General features: G+C 36.8%; 3 protein-coding genes and 1 long non-coding RNA gene across 9 annotated transcripts in view; 2 read left to right on the top strand and 2 right to left on the bottom strand.

Moving 5' to 3' along the window:
- The first annotated feature begins 131 nt into the window (after positions 1 to 131).
- Positions 132 to 14,283, top strand: ndel1a (nudE neurodevelopment protein 1-like 1a). Of its 6 annotated transcripts, none has more exons than XM_084433850.1 (10): positions 132 to 280; positions 2,725 to 2,821; positions 8,206 to 8,359; positions 8,448 to 8,596; positions 10,158 to 10,294; positions 10,505 to 10,678; positions 10,760 to 10,851; positions 10,988 to 11,136; positions 11,437 to 11,471; positions 13,267 to 14,283. In XM_084433850.1, the coding sequence occupies exons 2-10, from the start codon at positions 2,736 to 2,738 to the stop codon at positions 13,275 to 13,277; spliced, it is 987 nt and encodes a 328-aa protein (XP_084289976.1). In that variant the 5' UTR covers positions 132 to 280; positions 2,725 to 2,735; the 3' UTR covers positions 13,278 to 14,283. The 6 variants fall into 6 exon arrangements, with proteins under 6 accessions (XP_084289976.1, XP_084289974.1, XP_084289975.1 ...); XM_084433849.1 differs by having other exon boundaries at positions 156 to 280; positions 11,434 to 11,471; XM_084433848.1 differs by lacking the exon at positions 11,437 to 11,471.
- Positions 14,284 to 15,002: 719 nt separating this feature from the next.
- Positions 15,003 to 16,366, bottom strand: LOC311305999. Its single transcript, XR_014630113.1, has 2 exons — positions 16,160 to 16,366; positions 15,003 to 15,912 (listed from the first exon to the last, which is right to left on the bottom strand). It is a non-coding gene; the product is annotated as an uncharacterized lncRNA (long non-coding RNA).
- Positions 16,367 to 16,546: 180 nt separating this feature from the next.
- On the top strand, positions 16,547 to 18,357 carry armc7 (armadillo repeat containing 7). The gene is made up of 4 exons (XM_084434123.1): positions 16,547 to 16,747; positions 17,125 to 17,246; positions 17,475 to 17,618; positions 17,707 to 18,357. Exons 2-4 carry the CDS (start codon positions 17,159 to 17,161, stop codon positions 18,051 to 18,053), a joined length of 579 nt encoding a protein of 192 aa, XP_084290249.1. The 5' UTR covers positions 16,547 to 16,747; positions 17,125 to 17,158; the 3' UTR covers positions 18,054 to 18,357.
- A 1,198-nt stretch (positions 18,358 to 19,555) lies between these two features.
- The window catches only part of acsf2 (acyl-CoA synthetase family member 2), a 30,426-nt gene continuing 24,445 nt past the window's right edge, over positions 19,556 to 25,536 (bottom strand). The window contains exons 11-16 of the mRNA XM_084434381.1: positions 23,413 to 23,520; positions 23,171 to 23,322; positions 22,943 to 23,084; positions 21,920 to 22,030; positions 21,764 to 21,832; positions 19,556 to 21,373 (exon numbers count right to left, since the gene is read on the bottom strand). Coding sequence (XP_084290507.1) covers positions 21,323 to 21,373; positions 21,764 to 21,832; positions 21,920 to 22,030; positions 22,943 to 23,084; positions 23,171 to 23,322; positions 23,413 to 23,520 — 633 coding nt within the window. The 3' untranslated portion in view covers positions 19,556 to 21,322. The remainder of the gene's footprint in view (positions 21,374 to 21,763; positions 21,833 to 21,919; positions 22,031 to 22,942; positions 23,085 to 23,170; positions 23,323 to 23,412; positions 23,521 to 25,536) is intronic.

The raw sequence follows: 25,536 nt of genomic DNA on the forward strand, positions 1-25,536 counted from the left end.
ATTCCACTAAAATTTCAGCTCTAACTAAACAAATAAAAGTAAGATATTTGTTGTGTTAATTTTAAACTAACGTTTCAGCCCTAAATAAATAAATAACTAAATAAATGTTACGTTATTTTCGTATTGTAAGAGGCGTCGCCAGGATCACTTTACGTGCACGTCAATGGGGAGAGAGAGAGAAAAGGAGAGAGAGAGAGAGAGGGGATGCTGAAATACTGAAGACTGTGCCGGGATCACAGTCAGTCCTACTATCACCGTCAAAGATCCTGGAAATGTGCAGGTTAGTTCATTAAATCACATCTCAATCTTTACACATAACGCAGATCTTTAAAAAGCGCAGAGGATCACACAAGTAACTTAGATAATCAAAAATAAGACAACACCCTGGTGCTCTTCATGAGCAGCATCTCATCCACTAACGCTAGCAGAGAAGATAACATCTCACGCCAATCACTATAGCCACATAAATGCGTTTCGACATAATTTTAATGTCAATGTCATATCTGTTCGTGTAAATTTAAAGCGCACCATCACTGCTGTTGTTGTTGTTAGCCTAACGTCAGCTCAGCTAGCTCGTGGCGGCTACGTTAGCTAATGTATCGGGATTCGCTATAGTGAAAATTGAAGGGTTATCGTGGTGTCTGTGGTATTTAAAGAGAAACATGTCAGCAGTGATGTTTCTGGTCCTCGCTACATATGTTGGCAGTAGATTTGATGAAGTAGAGATGGCATATTTATCGTTTAGTTGTTAGACCGACAGTGTAAATAAGCCTGACTGTCATCTCGACAGAGCGCATCAGCTCCTTAAGAGTTTATAAGGACTGAAAATCAACATTTAATTTTTAAAAAGGCTATATTCTTTGAAGGTGTATTATTTTCCAACTTTGCCCCGTTAGTTATCTTAGCGTGCATAATAATATATATTTGGCTGATGTTTCTCAAATGAATAGACTTATATTAAATATCTATTTTCTTTTGCTAATAATTAGTAATTAAACATCTCCCCTCCTTTCTCCATTTTGTGAACACATTTAATTTCTCAGAGGATGATTCAGTTATTCATGAGACTATTTTTGCCACTTTTTATTTGCTTAATTTTATATGCGAATGTTTTAAATTTTAATTTAATTAAAAAAAAGTTGTAATGCATAAACATAACATCACAATTAATTAATTTCCCCTTCCTCAGTGGATCTGCTGTGTTTCAGGAGAACTGTGAATACAGTGTTTAAGTGGTGAATACAGTGTTTACAGTTTTTATTTTACAGTCAGACATAATTTATAACCAACCAGAACTATTTTTCAGTGAAAAAAAATAGGAAAATGACGTGAATATTGTCAGTAAAACAGATTTTAATAAATGGATACCAGCTTAAGTTTGACATGAAATGAGAAATCATGATTAAGAAAGAATGCATTACATAAGGAAACAGAAAGAAAAATAGAAAGGTGGTGAAGTGTGGGTGTGCCGGGAAGGCTTGGGAATTTTAGTTGTCTTCGTGCTTTAAAACAGTGTCTTGTGAAAGTAGAACAGATGCGACATTGAGTTTAGTACATCTGACTAAATATTTGTTGTCTTAACTGTTCTTCTGATTCTGTTTAGTTTTGAAATCATAGTTCCTCAGTAAAGAGTCTTGCTATGTCAGGCTATGACCTATAACCAGAGGGCGATTGTGTCCTGGCGTTTGTGAACAGACACATGGAGCTTCTATGGGTTTGTTGGATCAGACTGCACGCAGTTCTATTGATTATTTGGGACACCAGTAGCCCGTGTTGAGATGAACTGAGGTGAACGCTGCTGCCAGTTTAACTTTACACACATGAATGCGTTCAGATTGTGAAATCAGAGGTGGGTCAACTGGTGGGTCATGACCCAAAAATGGGTCACTGGTCTGTTCTGATGGGGTCATGGATACAAAGCAATGCTAAATGCAAATAGTCATGCAGCTAAATAAATACACTACTGTTCAAAGGTTTGGGGTCATTGAGATTTTATTCTGAAGGGACGCTTTAAATTGATCAAAAGGTGAGAGTAAATACATTTATATTGTTAGAAAAGATTTCTATTTTTAAATAAATGCTGTTCTTTTGAACTTTATATTCATCAAATAATCCTGAAAAACTGTCACTGTTTCCACAAAACAGAACAGTTTTCAACATTGATAATAATAGGAATTTTTCTTGACAACTAAAATGAGCAAATTACAATGAAGGATCATGTGACACTGGAGACTGGAGTAATACGGTAGCTGCCAAAAGCAAATAAATTACATTTTAGGAAATTAGAAAACAGCTATTTAATATTTTTTTACAATATTACTGTTTTCACTGTGATTTTTATAATATAAATGCAGTCTTGGTGAGCATAAGAGACTTCTCTCTAAAACGTTGGCAAATCTCGCCAACCCCAAACTTTTGAACAGTAGTGTGGACTTTCAACTTTTAAAAGGAAGGATGAAACATTTTCCATATCTTTTGTGTTCATATTCACAGGCGTGTATCCAATAAAACTCAGGCTGCGTCTGAAATTTCATACTTTCCTACTATATAGTTTGGTTGTTAGACACATGTTTTCATCCTCAAAAACCATAACATGTTGCATTAATATTTTTGAATATTATTTGGCTAATGCAGTTTATGGTAATATCAATATTTGATTTTGATTACATTTTTGTTTACTTTTGCATGCTAAAGAAAATGTGTGCTTTTTGTGTAATCTCACAGGTTTATCTGTCATGGATGCAAATATAATACCAAAATTCGCCTCCAAAGACGAGGAAATTGACTTCTGGAAGGCTCTTTCGCTGAAGTACAAGAAAAAGTAAGTGGCGGTACAGTGAGCAGCATTGAGCTCAGACACAGATCAGGTCTCTGTTTTGTAGTCTGACACCTGAGAGTTTCTTTTCATGTTGTCCTACTATTCATATTTTCTTTTTGAAAGAAAAACAACAACAATTGTTTGCCCTGAAGCAATGCATGTGAATGCTGGGAATAAAACCAATGCAACCTGTTCCCTTACACAATGACGGCCATATCAAGGAATTTGCTGATTGTTTGAAGACTTCTCAGTCACATTAGTCTGTTTACCTTATGCAATCCGTCACAGTGGGAATTTCCTTCAATGGTTTTAAGCTTTTGTGATTTGATATAGACTCCCGCTGCTAATTTTACCATTGAAAAACTCTTAGCGGCATTGTAACGACAAGCTTATTGCTTGGTAAATTGCATCCCAAAGCAGCATTTCTCAACTCCAGTGTGGAGTGTTTCAGACTCCCTTTATGTAACGACACTCGGATCATTGGCAGGAAAAGGGGCAGCCGATGGCATTTACACACACAAAAACTCGGTACACCCAAATTTGCGATTAAGTCTACTTTATGGGTTACGTGGGTTACGATTACATAAAAAAAAAAAACTGACGAGGGTTTAAAGCTCAAAGAAATCCCTCTATATAATCTGAATGAGAGATTCAATCTACATTGTTCTTTTTGGATTGTGTGACATCAATCTGTCAAAAACATCCACAATTTATTGAACATCCACTTTATTTAGTGTTATTCATTTTCTAAGCAATGGGATGGTTTTTCGCCTGGTGGATGGCATGAAAAATCCCATATATCTACTTGGACCGAGGAACCAAGTCATAGAGATTTGTGGAGTGGGCTTTTTTGATTTGGGCTGGTTAGCAACCACTCAACAACATGCTGAAAACACCCAGAACACCTTAGCAACTGCTTATATTGGTTACCTTGTGGTCTGTGTGTGCCATCGTATAGTCACATTTAAAGGGGCTTTATGTAGAATTCAGAAACCCTTGTTATTGGTTTGTTTCGTGTGTCATAGAACAGAAGAGATGCTCTTGGGAGTGTGTGTAAACGTCACATCCTTTTAGATTCTCCCAGCAAAAGCATCCTGAGTCCTTTACATAAAAATCAGCCTACAGGCTTTCATAGACAACTTAGGAAATCTGGGAAGGCCTAGTTGTATTTTTTTTTAAGTTACATTAGGCCTACACATTGGCAATAAAAAAAACGCTATTAATACATGACAATTCTTACATATAGCCCCTTTAACTGAATAAAACGCTATTCACACCAGTGTTATTTTCATTGAGATACTATTTTTATAAATATTTTTAATACGTTTCTGCATTTTCTATTTTAATTTTAATTAAAGTTTTAGTCTTTTTTTTTTGTCATTTTTTATTAGTTTTTGTCTATATAGATTTTATTAATTTTTATTTCAGGTTTTTTTCCAGCTGTTGAATGATTAAACATTGACAGCCAATCAGAATCCATTTGGCTTTAAAAAGCTTGAGCATTTTAAGAGGCAGCCTGCAAAGCACACTTACAATAAACAGAAATGTATTATGTGCTGGTGTGGACGCTAATATAGTTTTCTTTATAATTCTTTTTACAGTTATTGTTCTTGGTGTGAACGGGCCTTAATACAATGTTAACTGATGACATACAAATAGTAATCAGCTCTTCTATCAAAAAGGGGTCATTTGATTTGCCTTAGAGCTGTTTTAGCAAAGCACATCATAGTGTCTGCAGGGTGTCTCTTGTTCATTATGATTTAAGAGACACATTTGAAGCACAGGCTCCTCTGGGTCTCACTGACATATGATACTACCCAGGTCTGACCCGCTAGTAAAACACCCTAATCAGCACTTCAGAGACTGCGCAGAAATGAGTCACAGATGTTGTATGTTGCTGATTCTCTCCTGTGCTGCCAGGGCATCATGTACTTTTCTCACTGTTCTTGTGGTCTCCTTTTTCCTGGATGAACAGGTTGTCCTACCCTGTCTCCTAGCTCACGTGGCTGTAGCATGACTGGATAGGGAAATATTGCTCCGATGCCATTTTTAGATCCTTCCCATAATGCTGGCTGGTGATTACATAAAGAGGCCTAGGGCAGCGCTCTCCTCTGGTCACTGGTACACTGTAAACAAAGATCTGCTCCATTAACCTTGTCTCATTCACACTGTGCTAGTAACAGAGTCAGCTAAGATCACATTCAATAAATAAGTTATCTGAGTATTTTTTTTTATACTCTCTATAGTCTCTTATGCTCACCAAGGCTGTATTTATTTGAGTAGAAGTACAGTCATATTGTGAAATATTTGTAATTTGTAGTTCAAAATACTGTTTTCTACTTAGGCCTAAATATATATTTAAAATATAAATTATTGCTGTGATTGCAAAGCCGTATTTTCAGCAGCCACTAATCCAGTCTTCAATGTCACATGATCCTTAAGAAATTGTTGCTGATCTGATGCTCAAGAAATATATTTTTATTATTATCAATGTTGAAAACTACGGAGCCCATAAGGGACATGGTGATGGAAAAATATATTTCAATGCTTTTGCGTTCCCGTGAGATACTTTGCGTTCACTTGCATAACCTTTGCGTTCCCTTGTAAAACTTCGGCATTTCCTCGAAAAACTTTGCTTTCACTCGCAAAATCTTTGCGTTCGTTGCAAAACCTCCTATCTCATATTTTTTTTCCCTCATCATGTCCCTTTAGGGGCTCTGTAGACAGTTGTGCTGCTTAATATTTTTGCGGAATTTTTTTCTTTCAGGATTCTTTGATGAATTCCAAGATCAAAAGCACAGCATTGTTGTGAAATAGAAATCTTTTGTAACATTTTAAATGGTTTACTGTCACTTTTGATCAATTTCATGCATCCTTGCTTCATAAAGGCCCGTTCACACCAAGAACAATAACTATAAAGGTAACTATAACGATAACTATGTTATTGTCCACCAACGCACAATGTTGTTCTGTTTATCCTGAGCATGCGCTGCAGTTTTGTCATCTGTCGCTTTAAATGGTTGAGCTCTTTAAAGGGATACTCCACTTTTTTTGGAAATAGGCTCATTTTACAACACCCCCAGAGTTAAACAGTTGAGTTTTACTGTTTTCGAATCCATTCAGCCGATCTCCGGGTCTGGGGGTCCCACTTTTAGCATAGCTTAGCATAATGAATTGAACCGGACAAGACCATTAGCATCTCTCTCAAAAAAATGAACAAAGAGTTTCGATATTTTTTCCTATTTAAAACTTGACTCTTCTGTAGTTACATTGTGTACTAAGACCGACGGAAAATGAAAAGTTGCGAAGAAACTTTGCTGCCGTACCATGGGTGAAGCAGGCGTAATGATATGACGCAGCGCATGCCGCCTGATAATAGGCTACTGAGCTGGGGACTATTATCAGGAGCTGCGTCATATCATTACGCCTGCTTCACCCATGGTACTGCAGCAAAGTTTCTTGATTATTACGCAGGAATGAGAGTATAGTTCCTAGCCATATCAGCCTAGAAAATCACAACTTTTCATTTTCCGTCGGTCTTAGTACACGATGTAACTACAGAAGAGTCAAGTTTTAAATAGGAAAAAATATCGAAACTCTTTGTTCATTTTTTTGAGAGAGATGCTAATGGTCTTGTCCGGTTCAATTCATTATGCTAAAAGTGGGATTCGAAAACGGTAAAACTCAACTGTTTAACTCTGGGGGAGTTGTAAAATGAGCCTATTTCCAAAAAAAGTGGAGTATCCCTTTAAAGCATGATGGATTCTGATTGGCTGTCGATGTTTTTATTGTTTATCAACTGGAAAAAATCATTCTGAAAGTGATGCCAACACTATCGTTTAGGGCTGGGCGATATGGACCAAAAGTCATATCCCGATATATTTAGGCTGTATATCGATATACGATATATATCCCGATATTTTTTCTGCAAAGTGAGAGCAAATGTTCAGTCAAAGTCAAAGCCAAACATGACGTCACAAGTAGTTTTATTGAAACCGGCTATTTCAGTGAACAGTTGCAAAATCAAATTAATAAATTATAAACAGGTTTCTTTACCTTAGGGCTGCACCGATTATGACAAAAATCATAATTGCCAATTATTCCCTTGGAATTGTAATTGTGATTTATTAATTATGATTATCAAAGTTTACATTGAATATATATAAACAAATTTTGTGTAAACATGTTATAATTTGCTTATATATAGCCTACATATATATAGGCAAATTATAACACGTTTACACAAATTTGTTAACACACACACACACACACACACAAGTACTGTCCCCCTTTACTTGACATAAATTGTAAAAATATGACTATTAAAGACTAGTAGGCTACTAATAAATAAACAGTAGGGCTATGCTAAAGCTATTAAATAGCAGTCCCAAACTAGTTTTTGTTAATACAATGTGGTATGAGCCACTACAGTCATTTAAAAATATAAAAAATAACACAAAGAAAAATAAAGTAAACGACAGTTACCATGGTGAATACACAATATTAACAATAACTGTTAATGAAACATGGAAACTGCTCAGGTGAATAGAATGAAAATCATCCCTGCATTACTTTTATTTCGTGTAATTTACAACGTAACGGCGTTGCATGCTTGTATAGTTTCTTTTGCACTTCATATAGCCTACAGTGAAGCGATACACAGCGCGCGCGCCGCCGCATTTGCGCGTGCAATTGAAGAGTGTGCGCTCCGAGCACAGTATAACGGCTGACAGGACAAGAAAGTCCGTGTTTCTGAGGTGAAAAACTTTATTTCAGCGTACACTTATGTCACTGCCTGTTAGTTCCTATTGTGCTGGGTTTTCTGAAGAAGTCATGATTCGCCTCTCATAACATAACATGCTCTAAACACGCGCGCAGAGTGGAAGGAGGGGCGGACTATTTGAAAATTTGAAATATATCGATATATGCGATATGGTCTAATTCCATATCGCATTTCAAAATATATCGATATATTTTTTATATCGATATATCGCCCAGCCCTACTATCGTTTCTCTGTGCCGTTATCGTTATAGTTGTGGACTATTCTTTTATATTTAGAACGTTATTTTAGAACTATACCTTTATCGTTATAGTTATTATCCTTGGTGTGAACGGGCCTTAAAAGTATTTATTTCTTTAAAAAAAATATAAATATATCTTATTGACCCCAAACTTTTGAACACTACTGCAAATTAAAATTTAAGTCACCTCAGCACTTCCCAAAGTGAGGTGTGTGTGGTTTGACAGAGCATGTTAGCATTTGGTGTTCAGTAGACTGCACTGTTTAAGAAATAGAAACGAATAAAGCTATTTCTATATTCTGTTTTATGCATAATTATGTCATTAGCTAAAGGTTGCTAAACAATATCCTGATGTGTGTGTTCAGTTATAAGGAGGCACACGAGGAGTTGCTGGAGTTCCAAGAGGGGAGCAGAGAGCTAGAGACAGAGCTGGAGACACAACTGGGCCAAGCGGAGCATCGCATCAGAGACCTGCAGTCGGACAATGAGAGACTGCAGCACGAGCTGGACTCTCTCAAGGTGAGGAGAGTGTGTGAGCTAAACACAGGCTGAGCATGTGTAAAGAACATTAAAGCGAGGGCAGGTCTTTGCTTTCTCTTTCCTGTAGGATAAGCTGGAGTATCAGTATTCTCAGAGCTATAAACAGATCTCTGTACTGGAGGACGACCTCAGCCAGACTCGAGGCATCAAGGAGCAGCTGCATAAATACGTCAGAGAGCTAGAGCAGGCCAATGACGACCTGGAGAGAGCTAAGAGGTCAGAAGGCATCATCTTACCCTTCATCACACATTTCCAGAATGTAAACTGTATCACTGCCAAAATACTTCCCTAAAGATAACATAAAGTGGCATTAATGTTGCATTTAAATTCCATAATGTGATCTAGTTCCTTAAAACAATTTATGATTTAAAGAGTTCAAAAGACGCTTTTGCTCAAAAATATGTCTCTTATGCTCAAAAATATGTAAAAAACGTAATATTGTGAAATATTATTACTATTCGAAACAACTGTTTGTCTATTTAAATATATTTTACAATGTATTCCTGTGATGGCAAAGCTGAATTTTCAGCATCATTACTTCAATCTTCAGCGTCACATGATCCTTCAGCAATCATTCTAATATACTGATTTGGTGCTCAAGAAACACTTCTTATTATAATCATTATAATAACATTATTATTATTATGTTATTATTTCTTAATATGTTGAAAACAGTTGTGCCATTTCATATTTTTGAAAAAACCGGGATACATTATTTTTAGGATTCTGTGATGAATAGAAAGTTAAGAACAGCATTTATTTTAAATAGAAATATTTTATAACATTATAAATGACACTTTTTATCAATTTAAAGCGTTCTTGCTGAATAAACGGATTAATTTCCTTTTTTTTTTATCTTACTGTCACTTTTGAACGGTAGTGTTTGAGTGCATGTTGGGTGTACGGTATATATTTGTTTGTTTTTTTTGTCATTTTTTTTTTTTTTGTGGATTTTATTGGATAATTTGGTTAATATGATTGATATTATTGGTTAGTAACATTTTCCCCCACTCACACAGCCTTTGTTACATCAGCAAAAAAAAAAAAAAAAAATCTGGGAAAGTGACACTTAATCAATTCTGATGAAAGTTTATAAAAACGATATATATATTTTTTTGAATAATGTACACTTATGAATTGTCCACAATTAGACATTTATTAAGGAAATAAATGGTGTCTATGTCATCTTTAAAGAGTTCTGCCCTCGTATGCTTTTCCACTATTCTACAGTAATTTATTAGCCTACATCAAGATGTTTGGTCTGGCAACTCACCATAGACACGCTCAATCCGAGGGGCGGGATAAACGGCTGTCTTTCAAATTCCCTCTGCACGCAATAGGACAGCGCTTCAACCAACCAGAGCGTTTTCCCACCAACGGAGCTAGTTGATAGATTCAACTTTTGCCATATCTGGCCGGCAAAACTACGAACACATCTTCCTTTTTTTAAGAATGACTTAAGTGCCGTTCTTTGCTCTTTTCTCAAAGAAAAACTTAACTCCAAGTCCTCCAGAGTCGCGGCCAAAGCCGATGAGCAGCCGTCATTCTTTGTTTTCAAGTAGCAGCCAGGGAACCGTCGCAATTCTGTCGTCATATGTTAAGCCCACCCCGCATACTCTATACGCAACGTGATTGGCCTGACCCAATTTAGGTTTTTGCAGCTCGAAAGTCTATGGAGAGTTGCTAGACTGCCCTGGCTGCAAAATACATTTTGCTGCCGCTAGGGTGCGTCTAGATTTCTAGGCTAGTAATTTATAGCTTTATTCTGTTACCACAGAGCCACGATTACATCTCTGGAAGACTTTGAGCAGAGGCTGAACCAGGCCATCGAGAGGAACGCCTTTCTGGAGAGTGAACTGGATGAGAAAGAGTCTCTCCTGGTGTCTGTGCAGAGACTAAAAGATGAAGCCAGAGGTATTTATCGTCATGCGTAATTATAGCTAGTTCCTCATTCTAGGCTTCTCAAGTATGTACACAATCTGTTCTGTCAGTAAAAGGATTTTCCTTCTTGATTGTGGAATGAAGTCATGTTACATACTCATCAGCGTTATTGTCTGCAAGGGAAAGTTATGGATCGATATCTTGCACATTGTCTTAACCCACGGGTATGTGACCGTTTTGTAGATTTGCGGCAAGAGCTTGCGGTGCGAGAGAGCCGGCCGGAGGTGACGAGAATGTCGGCCCCCAGCTCTCCGACTCCAGACAATGACAAAACCGACTCGGCGGTCCAGGCTTCCCTCTCTCTGCCGGCCACACCTCTCAGCAAGAACCTGGACAATGCTTTCACTAGCCAGACGGGTAGACGGATAGATTTCTCTCTGAGATGTATGCAGTGCCACACTTGTTTGCACGACTCACTTGGTTCTTGTCTTTTTGCAGGTCTGGCCAACAGCTCAACTAATGCAGCCCTCACTCCATCTGCTAGAATATCAGCGCTCAATATTGTAGGCGATCTACTGCGCAAAGTTGGGGTAAGTAAAAGCTGTAGACTGAACTTTTGATCTGAACGAAAGCTACTCAGACATATAATTGTTCAGTTTTGTTTTTTGATCGCCGTTTGCTTAAACGAATTTGGTGTCTAATCCAAGAGTTTGTTTTGTTTCTTAGGCTTTAGAGTCTAAGCTCACAGCCTGCCGAAATTTCGCCAAGGACCAGGCAGCCAGGAAGAACTACGTCACAAATGTCAACGGCAATATAATTAACGGCGACCTTTCAAATTACTCTCACTCGCTCCACACATCCTACTTCGACAAAGCGTGAGTTGGCCATTTTGTTCTGCCACATTTCAGAAGAAAAATCAATCAATAAACCATTAGATGTTGATGAGCAGTTACCTTATTTGATCTACGTTACACATAATTACATTGTGTCCTTCTGATTTCAATCGGAAGCAACTGTACAATTTGTTTTGCATAAAGGGCTATAAACAATTATGAAAAAGTTGCTATTTTCTTGTGTGAGGACTAAAATGAAGGGCAGATTTAAGAATCTAAATGTATCTAAGTGATACAGAAATACAATTCTCTCAGACCTGTGTGTGTTTCTCTCCTCAGCAGAAGAGAGAGGGTCATTTTCCCTGCGTTGCTCTTGGGTAAATGATCCAACTAGCAGTATTATGTGGGGATTCATGCATGCTAGTTAACAACCCCCTGCATATGACTTGGAGTACAATAATCCACTAGGTTAAGATCATATCATCTCCACTAACATCTTGGTGGTGGCTCTAATTGTCTGCGAAGGTGCACTCCATAAGTTTGCTCAAATGTGGTTTATTTAACTCAATCTAAGAGGACTGGGCCAGTGTTTTGACTCTTACCTGAAGATTCAAAACAAGAACCTGACATTTATGGAGTTCACCTTGAGTGCTAAACTACGAATTTCTCTCCTCATCTGTCTGTCGGTATGAACTGAATTGCAGGATTAGACTGTTCTAGTCATTAGTTAGATCATGTTCATTCTTCTTGTTAAAGTCAACATGAAACAACATTCGCAGCTCACTTTACTTCCATGGCGTAATACATTTATGAGTGAAACTAGATGGTCAATGATTAAAAATATAGGACTGTACTTCATTTTATCCATAGGGTAAGAGAAAAGTGGGCATTATTTCCACTGCCATTCACAAGTTTGATTTGTGTTTTTATTGATCAAAAACAGTAATATTGTAAAATAGTTAAAAATGTAACTGTTTTCTATTTTAATAAATTGTAAAATGGGATTTATTTCTGTGATGGCAAGCTGAATTTTCATACTCCAGTTTTCAGTCACATGATCGTTTAGAAATAATATTTTTGTGGAAATCGTAATGCATTTTTTTAGTGGGAATCTTTGATAATTAGAGTGTAAAAAAAAAATAATAATTTGAAATGGTAAAGACTTAATGTTGTCTCTCCAAACTTTTAAATGGTAGTGTACCAGCACAAACCAGTAAATCTACAGTAGCTAAAGCTGAGCATGGCTGGACAGGTTGAAAAATGTAGTTGTTTCAGGCCAATTTTAATAAAAGTTTATGAAGACAAAAAATTTTTTTTAACATGAATCCAATGAATCATGCATAGTAAGAACAGGAACTCGCATTATGAAAATAAAGCGTATCAATTTTAATTTCATGTTGACTTTCAGCATGTTTAATGAATAAGAAGCTTTATTGTCATTTAATGCATTTGACAAATAGAGTCATCTCAAGAATCTGCGAGTGTCTTTTGGATCAGGTGGGTCTCTGGATGATCCACACCTCTACCGCAGTGTTACGCAGCTCACTGCAGTGCTGAATCAGTGTGTCCTGGGAAAAAACGGTACAGAGAGGACGTCCAGGGCTTGTGTTTCTGCTGCGTAAGACTTAGCAGATCTTTAGATGAGCTCTCTACCGAAATCAGAATAACAGGACAGCAGAGGGCCTTTGCAGTCTCCAGTATTCTTTAATGATTTGATTTTGTAACAGTGTAGTACTATTACGTTCATGTGTTTCAAGGCAACAAGAACAGACAGTGATGTGTGGCTGATGACGGTCATCAAATTACCATTGTACTGATGGACAGTAGAGTGTTTGTGTCTGGTGTGTCTCTTGGGGCCGTGTTGAGTGGTTTGGGCTGTTAGATACGGCCTTAGAAAATATACAGTTTCAGAGCTTGTTCTGCTTGCTTATCTACACCAATTCACTTGCGTATGAGCTTTGCTGCGCATATTAACTGTCCTTTTGGTTTTAGGAAAACTTCTGCTTTTTTATGCCAAATCCTGTCTAGTTTATCCAGTTGGTGTGGAGTGGACTTCAAAATAATACTAGCAATTCTAACCATACTACTGTTAGTCTGATCGCTTGCATTGTACAGGGCTCAAATGCCTCATGTGAAGCATCTAACCTCAGTCTTATGTTTCTGTGAGCACAGCAGGACAGTGAACGGTTTGGACCCCGGCGCCGTGACGAACATCAAAGCCCCGCCGTGCTCCAACCCTCCATCCGGCCTGGTGCTCACCGTGTAACACTTAAAACACTCTCACTCCATTACATCCACTGAAAAGAAGCACTATACAGCAATATAACTGTTACTTTTAATACACTGAATCTGTGTCGAGATTACAGTGGGTTACAACAGGTTTAGTAATAATGCCCAACTGTAGCAGCACCTCATACTAGTCTTTGTTGCAATATCCTACATTTTACTGCTGTTAATATTTCCTAAAGATGTATATACCCATCTAATATATTTATGGTCACTGTTAATTTAGATATAAGCATATACAGTATGTACATAATTTAGTTTTCTGTATTCTTTGCAAATGTGATGTCTTTTAACACGGTCTAAAAATGTATTTATTGCTGTAGTGTTGGAAGGCAATGTATGTGAGATCTGAAAACAAAAGGGAATTTACACTATTAATATATGTTGTGCAACACATGCAGTGTTTGTGTATAAGAAGGTAGAGCTGATATATAAATGATATACTGTATATTGAAGGAAAAGGGAAGATGAAGTGTGGCGATCTGACTATCTAGACTTACATGTGCACTTATATCCCCAATTGTTCAGTCTTGGTTCACAAGGTCACTTTTTTTCCTGGGTAAGGTTTACATTAAGTGCTAATGTGTGCCTCAGATGAGTAAACTTACCATATTTTTGTCCCTGAAACGTGGAAAGATTAGCTTTGGCTTCAGCAGGTTTGCATTTTGAACATTGTTTTCGGTCATATTGACAATTGACTGCTTTAGTAATACTGTTTGACACTTTTTGACTCGGGTTGGTTTCCCAGCCTCATAGTATTTGTTGGAATTATCCATACATTTATTTTTTCCTTGTTGTGAAGGACAAATCTTATTCATTTTGGTTTGAATAGTGCAATGTGTTAAAAAAAAAGGCACTTTTTGTTACTTTTGCGTGCTCAAATAAATGGTAGTGTTCTCATGAGTCTGTGTTATTGTAACAAACATTAAAATAATAAAAAATAATGTAATATTATAAACGGAAGAACCTCAAAATAAGGCTTTTATGCCAACCTGTTTTTTTAATCTATAATTTATAGCATTTATTGTTTTTAATTGCCTATTATTTTAATATTTATATTGATTTTATTGGCTTCTTGATTTAAATTATTATTCTTTTTTATTTAGCTTAATTGTATTTCAGTTTGTCATTTTAGTACTTCAACTTATTTTATCTCAAGTTAGTTGCCATGACAATGTTTCTAATCTTTGTTTAAATTTAAGATTTAAACACACTATTCTGGTTGAAACTTTATTCACACCCTGATAGCAATCAATAATAGACATGGTCTAAATATTAAACAGGGTTTCCACACCTTGGTTAACTTCAAATTCAAGGACCTTTCAAGGACTTTCCAGGTCCAATACCCTCAAATTCAAGGACTTAATGTGGGGACACATCTGTTGTGTCCAACAACAAACGTTGAGGTACCATCATGGTTTTGTGCGCGCGTGAACGTCATGGCAATGTACAACACAAAGTACCTCACGCGGGAAACACTTTACGTAACGCGTAAATGCGCGCAACTAACGTAAATCAAGTAAGCTAGTATGCATAGGCCATGTTGTATGGAAAAATCTGTAATTTTTTTCCAGAAAACTTATTGCACAAAATAAATTCAAGTACTTTCAAGGACCTGTATCTATCTCTATGCATGTTTATTTTCAAAAACTTTACAGGGCCTTAAAAAAAAAAAAAAATTCAGATTCACAAACTTTCAAGGACTCGTGGGAACCCTGATTGAAAAATGTATATCTTCTGTGGAAATCTCGGGACCAAAAAATGTTTGTCTGAACATTGCAGAATCTGCGTTCATTGATTTTGGAGAGCAGGATCTAATGCAAAGCTAGCTTGCTATTGCTAACCTCTCCGAAATTGCCTACCCTACCTTTAAATTAAACAATTTCATCAAAATATATTTTATTTCAATTAATGAAAATTATTATAATCACAGTGCAACAACTGATTTATCCAGATTTATTTTTGTAGGCTTTTTAAACTGGTGAAATCTATATTAAATGTTAATTAAATATTCATAAAAATGTTATGTTTATACAATCTAAGCATCTTTTTGTGGCAGAAATGAGGAACGTCTAGCTTTGGCCCATTAATTCCTGATTTCCACCATTTGCTTCATTTGCATTTCATTACATTTGTGTGATGTAAAATCCTCTTGCAAATCCAACTGTTGCAGTTAAATATGATCAAGGTAACAATTCAAATCATTACTGCCAACAAAACAGCTATAGGCTTTGTGTTGTATTTGGCTAAATTGTACTTGCTTTATCACCCATTGACTTTCCATGCAACTTATGTCCCATTTTAGCAACAACAAACAAATTCTTATTGGCAAAAAATGTCCCACGTGTTCCTGGTCAGTGCTGGTTTCCTCAGTTCAGGGAGTAGTCATCATCTCAGCTGCCCCCTGCTCTCTTCTTCTCTGTAACTTCATCGAATTGTCTCTGTCTTCTTTCCAGCACCTCCTGTCGCTTGGCCTCATTTCGGGATCGCTCCTGCTCCCTGAGATCTGCCACGTCCTCCATGAACAAATGCCTTCGTGCACAACAATCATAATACGGGTTATCAGACATAACAGCAAAGATATTATTTATTATTTTTGGATCTTGGTTATAATGTATCAACACGTGCTTTGTCTATACTCATTTTAACACTGCCGTACTGCACAATACTATGGTCTACAGTACACACAATCTGTATTATTCCACATTCTAAACACGATTACAATACACATGCACAGTGTCAATGTCAAGGGGGTGTGTTTGTGTTAACGTTATCTCACCTATTCATAAATGCTGTGGCCAAACCTACGAGCAGTGTCCCAAAAAGAATCGGCTTTGTAAGACGCTTCCCAGTGGATAGTTTGGACTGTTTCATGCTGGAAATTTATAGTCGTTGTGAAAGCAGACAAAACAGCTAAAGTCTCCGTGAAACAGTAGTTCTTCTGACATTCACACGGATGAATATATATACTGCACATTAACCCCATGCATTACTTCCGGCTCTTGCGTTATAAAATAGATCACTTCATTTGTTTGAGATATTGTCTTACGAAGTAGAGGGAATGCTCTAAATAATTTACCCAATATAATTTTATGTTATGATATTTTACTGGGGAGCAGTTTTATGACGAATGAACTTTAGATCAAAGGAACTACAGATGACGGTTAATGCGGGGAAATATTTACTGACGGACCAGTCGTGCTGAGCAGCTTCAGTGATGGGAAACTCATTGATCACATAGATTTTCTGGATTAAATTCATTTGTATTTATAATCCGAAAATAGACCGTTTCTGTAGACGTGAAAGTTGAATGATAGAAGTTTGTAGCAGAAGCACAAATGACTTTCATCAGCATTATTCTGCACGAGTAAGTCACGTCTGCATCTGTCTCATTATCTTTTCTTAATTGCTGTTTTTATTGTTCTCGTTGTAGGCTTTAGTATGCATTTTTTTATGTGTAGATGTACAGTATAGTACGGTGCATTAACATCGCTCAGTATTACGAACCTGTTTGTCTATATATCTGTCTGCCTGTATTTACTTGTGATATAGCTTTACACTGTTATAAAACTGCATCTATCTATCTATCTATCTATCTATCTATCTATCTATCTATCTATCTATCTATCTATCTATCTATCTATCTATCTATCTATCTATCTATCTATCTATCTGTCTGTCTGTCTGTCTGTCAGTGCACGTGGTAATAATAAAACTGATCTCTATCTGTCTGTCTTTCTGCAGGTGTTAAACCCATGTTTCCCACAATCCATCTGTAATGGCAAGAAAGAATCAATTTTCTGTGTCTGACAGGTTTGAGTTCCTGCAGGGGCTGGTCACAGAGTTTCAGGACACTGACAATGAGGGTATGTCAATGCATGCAGATGCACTGACTACATATATATATGTATATATATATATATATATATATATATATATATATATATATGTGTGCTTGATTCAGTTTGTGCAATCTGTATTCCTTCACTGACAAACTATAATCAGTACATGCAGTAATTGGTTACAGTTGTCTTTCTAATAAAAGCATTAGGTTTTCTGAAAACTGCATCATTTGTCTTTTCACTTCTTGGCAGAGTCTAAAGAGCAAGTGCTGGCAAACCTGGCCAACTTTGCCTATGATCCATCCAACATGGAATCTCTGCGAATGCTCCAGGTCACTGAACTTTTCCTGGACATGCTGACAGAAGAGAATGACAACTTTGTGGAGTTTGGAATTGGTTGGTATAGCTGTAAGGTTGTAGTGTAATATATCTATTTGCTGTTACAATCTGTTCAGATGAATCAACAACGTTTGAAATCATACAGGTGGTTTATGTAACCTCAGCATGGAGCGCGAGTCCCGTGATCAGATCCTGCAAAGCGGTGGAGTCCCATTAGTGATATCATGCCTGTCGAGTAATAGAGATGAGACTGTTCTCTCTGCCATCACTACTTTAATGAACCTCACCACAGCTGCCTCACGCGCTGAGACCACAGACAGCGCAGTGGTGCAGTGCATGCTGCGCTTCTCCCTCACACAGAACCCGCGTCTCAGGAACCTGGCTTCTGTCTTCCTGCAGGACTACTGCACACAGGAACAAGTGGACAGAGCCCGCGAGGGAATGCAGGGACAAAGTCAATCAGTGGTGGGGATTCCACTTCCAAAGGACTGACTTTTGATTTTGCATGTAATTGTTCCTGGACAATTGCAAATGTTTAGAGATGATCCTCACTGCAGAACACGAAATCCAGGGGGAGGAGTTGGATCCAGATCCAACTCCTCCTACCTACATATACCTAAATCTACCCATCTCCACCCCTGATCCCTAAACCTACCAATCTCCACCCCTTAGATCTGGATCCAACTCCGCCCCCTGGATCTCGTGTACTGCAGTGAGGTGCTACTGAATGTTTATGTAATTTAAGATTAAATTATGTCATTTAAGATTATTTTGAAAAATAAAACCTTATTTTCTCAATAAATCGTGTCTGGGTTTAAATATGTATGTGTGTAATATATATATAGTGCTGGGTATATTACTTACAAATTGTAGTTAGTAGTGTAATCCATTACATCAGTGGTTCTCAATCCTGGTCCTGGGGACCCACAGCTCTGCACATTTTATATGTCTCCTTTATCTGACACTCCCAGTTCAGTTCATAGAGCTCTTTCCTAACGAGATGATGATCTGAATCAGGTGTGTTAAATGAGGGAGACATACAAACTGTGCAGAGCTGTGGGTCCCCAGGACCAGGATTGAGAACCACTGCATTACATTACACATTTACGGTAATATAATCTGCTTACTTTTAGATGACTTTTGACCTAACTTGTGTATCAAATTGATACTTCGACAGGACAATGTGGGTGTGTGTCAGCATCTTTCTTTCAAAATTAATTCAATTTAAAATAAACTTTTTTATGTTTATCTGTATTTAAAATGTAAACATTTTAATAATAATGATCTGAGACTAGTATCATATCCTTTTCAATTCAGAGAAATTCAATCCTATTGAAATGGTAGAAGCAATGTCTTAAGATTTTCTCTAAGAATCACTCATAATCATGTAATGCTCACCAGATTTAATGTCTGTTCCTTACACAGGACAATGCGAGTGTGCACCAGTCACACCAAAAAACATTTCAAATTTTTTTTTAAAGCAAATTTGCTTTATATGTATTTATATGTAGCATATCTTTGTATAGTTTTAAATATTTAATATTTGTATATAGTGTTTGTCTATATTTTACATGAATGTATGTATAATAAAAATAAAACAAATATAAGTTTTTATTCATTTATCAAGGACAACACACTGGTGAATGTGCCACTTAAAGCCAATCAGATCATTTTCATCTGCTGTCCCTTGGCTGACTAGATGTTTAAATAATATAAACATAAAAAACATTTATAAACTCTGCAGACCTCGAGGGCCATTTGCTCATATGTACATAAGGCTAGAAGCTTACCCTGCTAATTTGAACCAATTATCAGAACAAAAAGCAGTTGAATAGAGTAGAAGTTGACTCCAATATAATTAATCTGACTCCATTAAAGTTGTTATTCTTTAACCTCTTATTCTTTTAACTGATTGGAAAAAGTGGGATTTAACGCAAGTTAAAATCACTTTAGATTTCAACATTATCAGTGAAAAAGGAAAGATTCTCAAACCCTTTAAAGCAGGCAAAGTTATTTATTGAGTTACATGTTTAAATGTACAGACAGTAGAATGGAGCAACATACTGAATAGAAAAACCTAGCTATAACAAATAATGCACTGCTGTGCAGAAGAGGCCGTAAAAGCCTTTCTTGTAGTATAATAGTGTGCGGGAGTGACAGGGTTAAATCCGTTCTCCCTGACCAACAGTTACCCTTCATTCTTATAACCTGAGTAAATCATTGTTAAACATGAGTGAAATACCAACACCAAAACCAACTAACAGAGGAAACCAAAAGATATGGCTAACTGGTGGTGATCAGGGCAGCAGCACATTGACTACTCTAAAATATATCCAAGTTTCATTTTTATAGTTTTGTCCCTTGAGTAGATATACTAAAATGTTTGCTAAAATGTGAGGGGTGTACTCACTTTTGTGAGATACTGTATATATCTACACACACACACACTCCTTAATATTTGTGTGGAATTGTGATTTTTCGCAGAATTCTTTGATGAACAAAGTTCAAAGGAACAACATTTATTTGAAATCGAAGTCTTTAAACATTTTAAATGTATTTACTGTCACTTTTGATCAATATAATGCATCCTTGCTGAATAAAAGTATTCATTCCTTTAAAAAAAAAACTGACCTTGTGCGCACTCTAGTGTTGTGTAAAGGGAAATTATATTCAAAATCAAAAACAAATAGGAAAAGCAGCAAGAGATGCTTGAATTGCTGTTCTACTCAAGGACACATGGGGGAGACGCTTAACATACACTCAGGTCGTTTTTAAGATTTTCACTTATGCTAGATTCCAAATGAGGTGTTCCTTTTACTGGAAGCAATGATTCCATAAATCTTTGTCAATTTTATGAAATATATTACACAGTCAAGTGAATTTACCCGATAATGACCATGAGAGGCATGCGGTGAATGACGGATTCTATTATTAGCTGCAAGGAAATTCGAAAAGAATGTCTGGGGTTTAGTCCAGGTCTTTAGTTTTAAAGTCCCACCCTAAATGATCCTCACGAAACTATGTGTTTGTCCAAACCAGAGTAGCCATTACTTTCCAGCAGACCCATAAGAATTCTATGAGAGGACATCTTTCCATTTGGTCTCAACACTAGCATCAAAATGTTCACATCACGAGCCAAGCAGGAAAGCACCAAGGCCTAAATGAACACCGACAGGGCACACCTGAGATCACAATGAGGGAAACTACATTAATGCCAACAAAAAGACTGCATGTTTGCCTTAAATACCCTATTTTGGATATTTCAGTAATATAAAATTTAAAACATATGAATTTCAGATTGAATAGAGAACAGATGTGCACAGAAACCAAACAAGATGATTTTCATTTGAGATTGCTGAAGAAATATACACACTGTCTAACAGTGTAATTTAAGACATTTTTTATTATAGATTTATAAAGACATCTACCTAAAACTGGCCTAGTGTAACATGCATATTTTTGCATATACTGATATATTGGTATATATTTGGTTCCCATGATTAAGAAATATTTGGTTCCAAAAACAAATCATACCAAAATAAAGACAATTAAGAAAAGGTACATGATCCTTAACATGTAAAAATGCCACTTATATGTTTTTAGAAATAGGGTAAATGAATAGGGTAGTATCATGGTTATCATAGTATCACCGTATCATCATTATAAACATGGCTTTCACATTTTTTTGAATAACAATGTCCTTAGGCTGATGGCCTGCTTGTAACTTTTTGTTTTTTAAAATACCACAGGTGCTTTTGCAATCAGAGTCCAAGCTGTTTTTCTGTCTGCTCACGCAGTTTGTTCTTCTGGATCTGAACGAGATGAAGAAAAGAAACAGTTATAGTGCTATTAAAGGGTTCAATCTGTCGACAGCAAACCACAAGGCTTTAAAAGCAAAGGTGTCATAGTAGCCCTTGAATGTCTGAAACCACATCAGTGGCTTTCATGCAGACAGGGAAATTGCTTGAATGTCTTCTGTCTAGAGACGAATGTGAATTGGCTCGAGAAAACACCATTTATACATTTTCTTCATTTTTAACATGATGTACCCACAGAGACATAGAAAAAGGGGGAGATTCATTATTTAAATGCTCACTGGAATGACTTTCTCTAGACTAAATGAATCATCTGAATTGTTTATTGTTAATAACTGTGGTGGGTGTGCAGTGACTTTCATACTTTTCATATTTCATATCACTTACCTTGCCTGTGACAGTCAAAGGATATCCCTGAACAAACGTTACATAGCGTGGCACCTTGTAATGGGCAATCTGCAAAAACAACAGTAATATTTGAATGGCAAATAGTTGTAGTGTACATGTGCTGGATAACGCATAAAGCATGCTGGATGTTCTGACCTTTCCTTTGCAGAAGGCCTTGAGCTCTTCTGCAGTGCATTCCTGACCAGGCTTGAGTCTAATACAAGCACAGACTTCCTCTCCCATTCTCTCATCCTTCACTCCAACCACCTGTATGGACAACAGAGAGTTAATATTCTTTTCTAGCCCAAACCATCTTGCTTTCTTTACTGTAAAATGGAGGTTAAAGGAACAGTTGATGAGAAGTGCTAAGGAACATCAGTGTCACTGGTTAAATAGGCTTTCTTTAGTTTGTAATGTTGCTGTTTGGGCATGAAAAGGTCTGCAAAGTTACCAAGCACAAATTGAACTATTCTCTATATCAGTGCGCACTCTTTCTGAACTCCCTGAATCGCCTCAATTGTAGTCTTGAGGTTTCTTCCGGGAACGTACACGCTACAATATTCCTCATTTAAATAATTCCCACTCAAGGCATTTGTAAAAAAAAAAAAAAAAAGGGGCTGAGATCTAGATGAGTTACGTAGTGTGTTGACACTCGCGCGGTTATTGTAAGGGGCGTGACATTTGCAAAACGCACTCAAAGAGGTTGACCAATCACAACACTGCTTCAGCTGACCAATCAGAGCACATTGTGCTTTTCAGAAGGAGAGCCTTTATAACAACTGGAACTAAGAGCATTACTGACAGACTGGAAAAAGAGGTGCCGCAACAACATAAAAATGTGTAAAAAATTGTTTTGTTTTTTAACATTCATGCATTAAAACCTATTCTAGTAGACGCCAAAAACCTCATATATATATATATATAAATAAAAAAACCTTCCCTTTCCCTTTAAAACCTCACTTATCGGGCTTATGCTACTCTGAATAATGCCTGAACTTCGTATTTTGAGCACTTCTTGCGTTGTTTTTGCCTCTTCGTGATGACTCGCTTAATTTAGTCCTAATTTGTAAGTCGCTTTGGATAAAAGCGTCTGCTAAATGACTAAATGTAAATGTAAATGTAAAAACAAAACCAAGACTTTGTAAAAGGGCATAATAGGGCCTCTTTAACAGTGTTGACCTGTGCTTCCTGAACTTTAGGATGTGTATGCAGAAACTGTTCGATTTCAGCAGGGTAGATGTTCTCTCCTCCTCGGATGATCATGTCCTTGATGCGTCCTTCTATTTTGCAGTAGCTGTACTTGTCCAAAGTGGCAATATCACTTTATAAATGACAGAACAGTCATTGAGTCATGTAATGAATTTTGAATAATGTTCACATCTAGTAATAATAATTACTCGCACTTACCCAGTCTTGTACCAGCGATCTTTTGAAATGCACTCCTTGGTCTTTTCATCATCATCCCAGTATTCCAGCATCACGCAGTATCCCCTGATCATCAGCTCACCCTGAGCGCCCAGAGGCAGGATCTCTCCTGTAGTAGGGTTCACTACTTTTGCCTAATGGAGAAACCACCATTCAGTGTGTGCTAAAACAGACAATAAATATGCATGCGGAACATCTTTATCTAGTAGTGTGTGGAAATGAACCTCAGTATGGGGGCATATACACCCAACAGTGTCTGTCTTGCGCTCCATGCCGTCAATTGGAAAGCCGCAGAATGTCACAGGGCTGTTTTCGGTTGTGCCGTACCCAATCTGTTCCAAAACACAAGGATGACACATCTATCATTTTTTTGTTATAATTGATTATTTTATTATTATTACATATAATATTGGATTATATAAATTATTATTATTAAACATTTAGAAAACATTTTAAGGTTTTGAAAAGATAAAATATGTAAATAAATAAAAGTTCACATAACTTATTTTTTTCCATTACATGAAGTTTCTTTAATTTTAAGGCAAAGGATTTCCTCACTTTTAAGTTAAGTCAACTGATCACTTTTTACAGTGTACATATAGCATATTACTAGGGGTGACCCCGAATAGTCGAAGATTCGATGCTTCGATAGGAGGAGCCTGATTCGACTACCGATCTCACGGTCGAATCTTCGCAGAGGTGTTATGAAACGAGGATCATGCCACTTTGGCTATATGAGGGCGCTCAATGTCTTATTTCACATAGAACTAGCTTTTATGTCAATACGTTAATATTCAGCCTATTATGATAATGCTGTATATAAAAATGTGCAAAGAAAGAAGCTTTTAATAAATATTTTTTAACGTGCGTGAATAAATCTAAACACCCCGTGACAGATTTAAGTTTCACTTTCAATCCGTGACCGACAGAGGAGCGTCTTCGCGGCAAGGATTTAAATCTTTAACAATGTCTGGGATAAGAAAATCTAAAGTGTGGATGTACACCATCAGAAAGGATATTCTCCAAGGCTGGATTTAGCATCAGGAAAACCATGATGGCACTTCTGCTGGCCAACGTTTACACGTTTCACGCATAGACTGGGTTTCACGTTAGAATGTATTTTATCCGCGCGCACAATTTGAAAAGACTCCAACGGACAGACAGAGTGAAAGACTGGATTTGTTCTCTTGAATCGATCAGGTAGGGTACAAGTGATATCAAAACTTTTCAGCCGGTTCTAATTTGATTTTTGGATGCTGTGAACATTTTTAGCTAAAAAGACTGCCTCTCCAGTTTAGCAATTCTGGCTACTATCGATATTTTAATAATTAATAATTTAATAATTAATCTGTCAGGGTTATCTAATCTAACTATTTGTGGCTTGTGTTTTGAATATATGTTCCCCTGCACTTTAGGCATTTTGCACACATTTGCTCCTCATCTTGTGACTTGATTCTGATTTATTTTGTTTTGTATTTTTATTTATTAGAAAGGTACATTCTGTTCTAATTTAATTTAGCAAATTAATTGTTTATTTTTTCGGTGCATCGATGTTGTGCTGTAGGCTGACCTGCTCGCACAGGTAATTTAGCAGATTTAATTTGATTTGCATGTGAAATGCAAATCCTGTCTGCAGTGTGGCCTTTCTGGAGTTATTTATGTTATTTCTTAGTTTTATTGATCCAAAATGTTTTTATACATTTTCTTCTATATCTTTGTGTGATTTTCTGTACATCGCGGCTTTGAAACGTTAAAGCCGCGCCCCCATACTCATGATTCGACTATTAGTCGACTATAGGCAAGACGTGACGATTCTGATTCGACTATGAAAATCCATAGTCGGGGACAGCCCTACATATTACAACTACATATTGCATACTAATTACATCTTTTATAATTATTTATTTTAAAGATTTATCACCTTTGCTTACAGTGTCACAAATTTGACCTAGAAATAGTGTCTGAAATATTTCTTCTTTTTCTTCGTAAAACGTTGTTTACTTCCATGTGTAAATTACATTTTAAACCCCAGATATTGGGCTCTAGTGTATATGTTATGGTTTGTGGAACCAACCTCATGATTTCGATGCCATTAAACTCACTTAAATTTCAGTCCGTGTGCTTACATTACTCTTTTTGCACTTGCCTTTTGCTAAAAAAAATCCCGAAACTAGCCTAAAGGCAAGCAGACAGCTGAATCAGCTGAATCCACCAGGCCTGGGAAGCAGGTGAGGTATGTGGTGCGCACCTGAGAACTGGCACTCCAGCTGTTGTTTTGAACTCAAGCTTTCTCACTATACAGTATCGCTTTGGGCTAAAACAAATCATCCAAATAAGATAGCCATTAG

Source organism: Rutilus rutilus (assembly GCF_951802725.1).
Source record: "Rutilus rutilus genome assembly, chromosome: 16".
Lineage (NCBI taxonomy): Eukaryota > Metazoa > Chordata > Actinopteri > Cypriniformes > Leuciscidae > Rutilus > Rutilus rutilus.

Coding starts and splice junctions, on each gene's coding strand:
- ndel1a (XM_084433845.1), top strand. CDS start 2,736: ATGGATGCAAATATAATACCAAAATTCGCCTCCAAAGACGAGGAAATT. Junction 8,360..8,447: donor ACGAGCTGGACTCTCTCAAG/GTGAGGAGAGTG, acceptor TCTTTCCTGTAG/GATAAGCTGGAGTATCAGTA. Junction 11,137..13,266: donor ACATCCTACTTCGACAAAGC/GTGAGTTGGCCA, acceptor CTGTGAGCACAG/CAGGACAGTGAACGGTTTGG.
- armc7 (XM_084434123.1), top strand. CDS start 17,159: ATGGCAAGAAAGAATCAATTTTCTGTGTCTGACAGGTTTGAGTTCCTG. Junction 17,247..17,474: donor TCAGGACACTGACAATGAGG/GTATGTCAATGC, acceptor ACTTCTTGGCAG/AGTCTAAAGAGCAAGTGCTG. Junction 17,619..17,706: donor CTTTGTGGAGTTTGGAATTG/GTTGGTATAGCT, acceptor GAAATCATACAG/GTGGTTTATGTAACCTCAGC.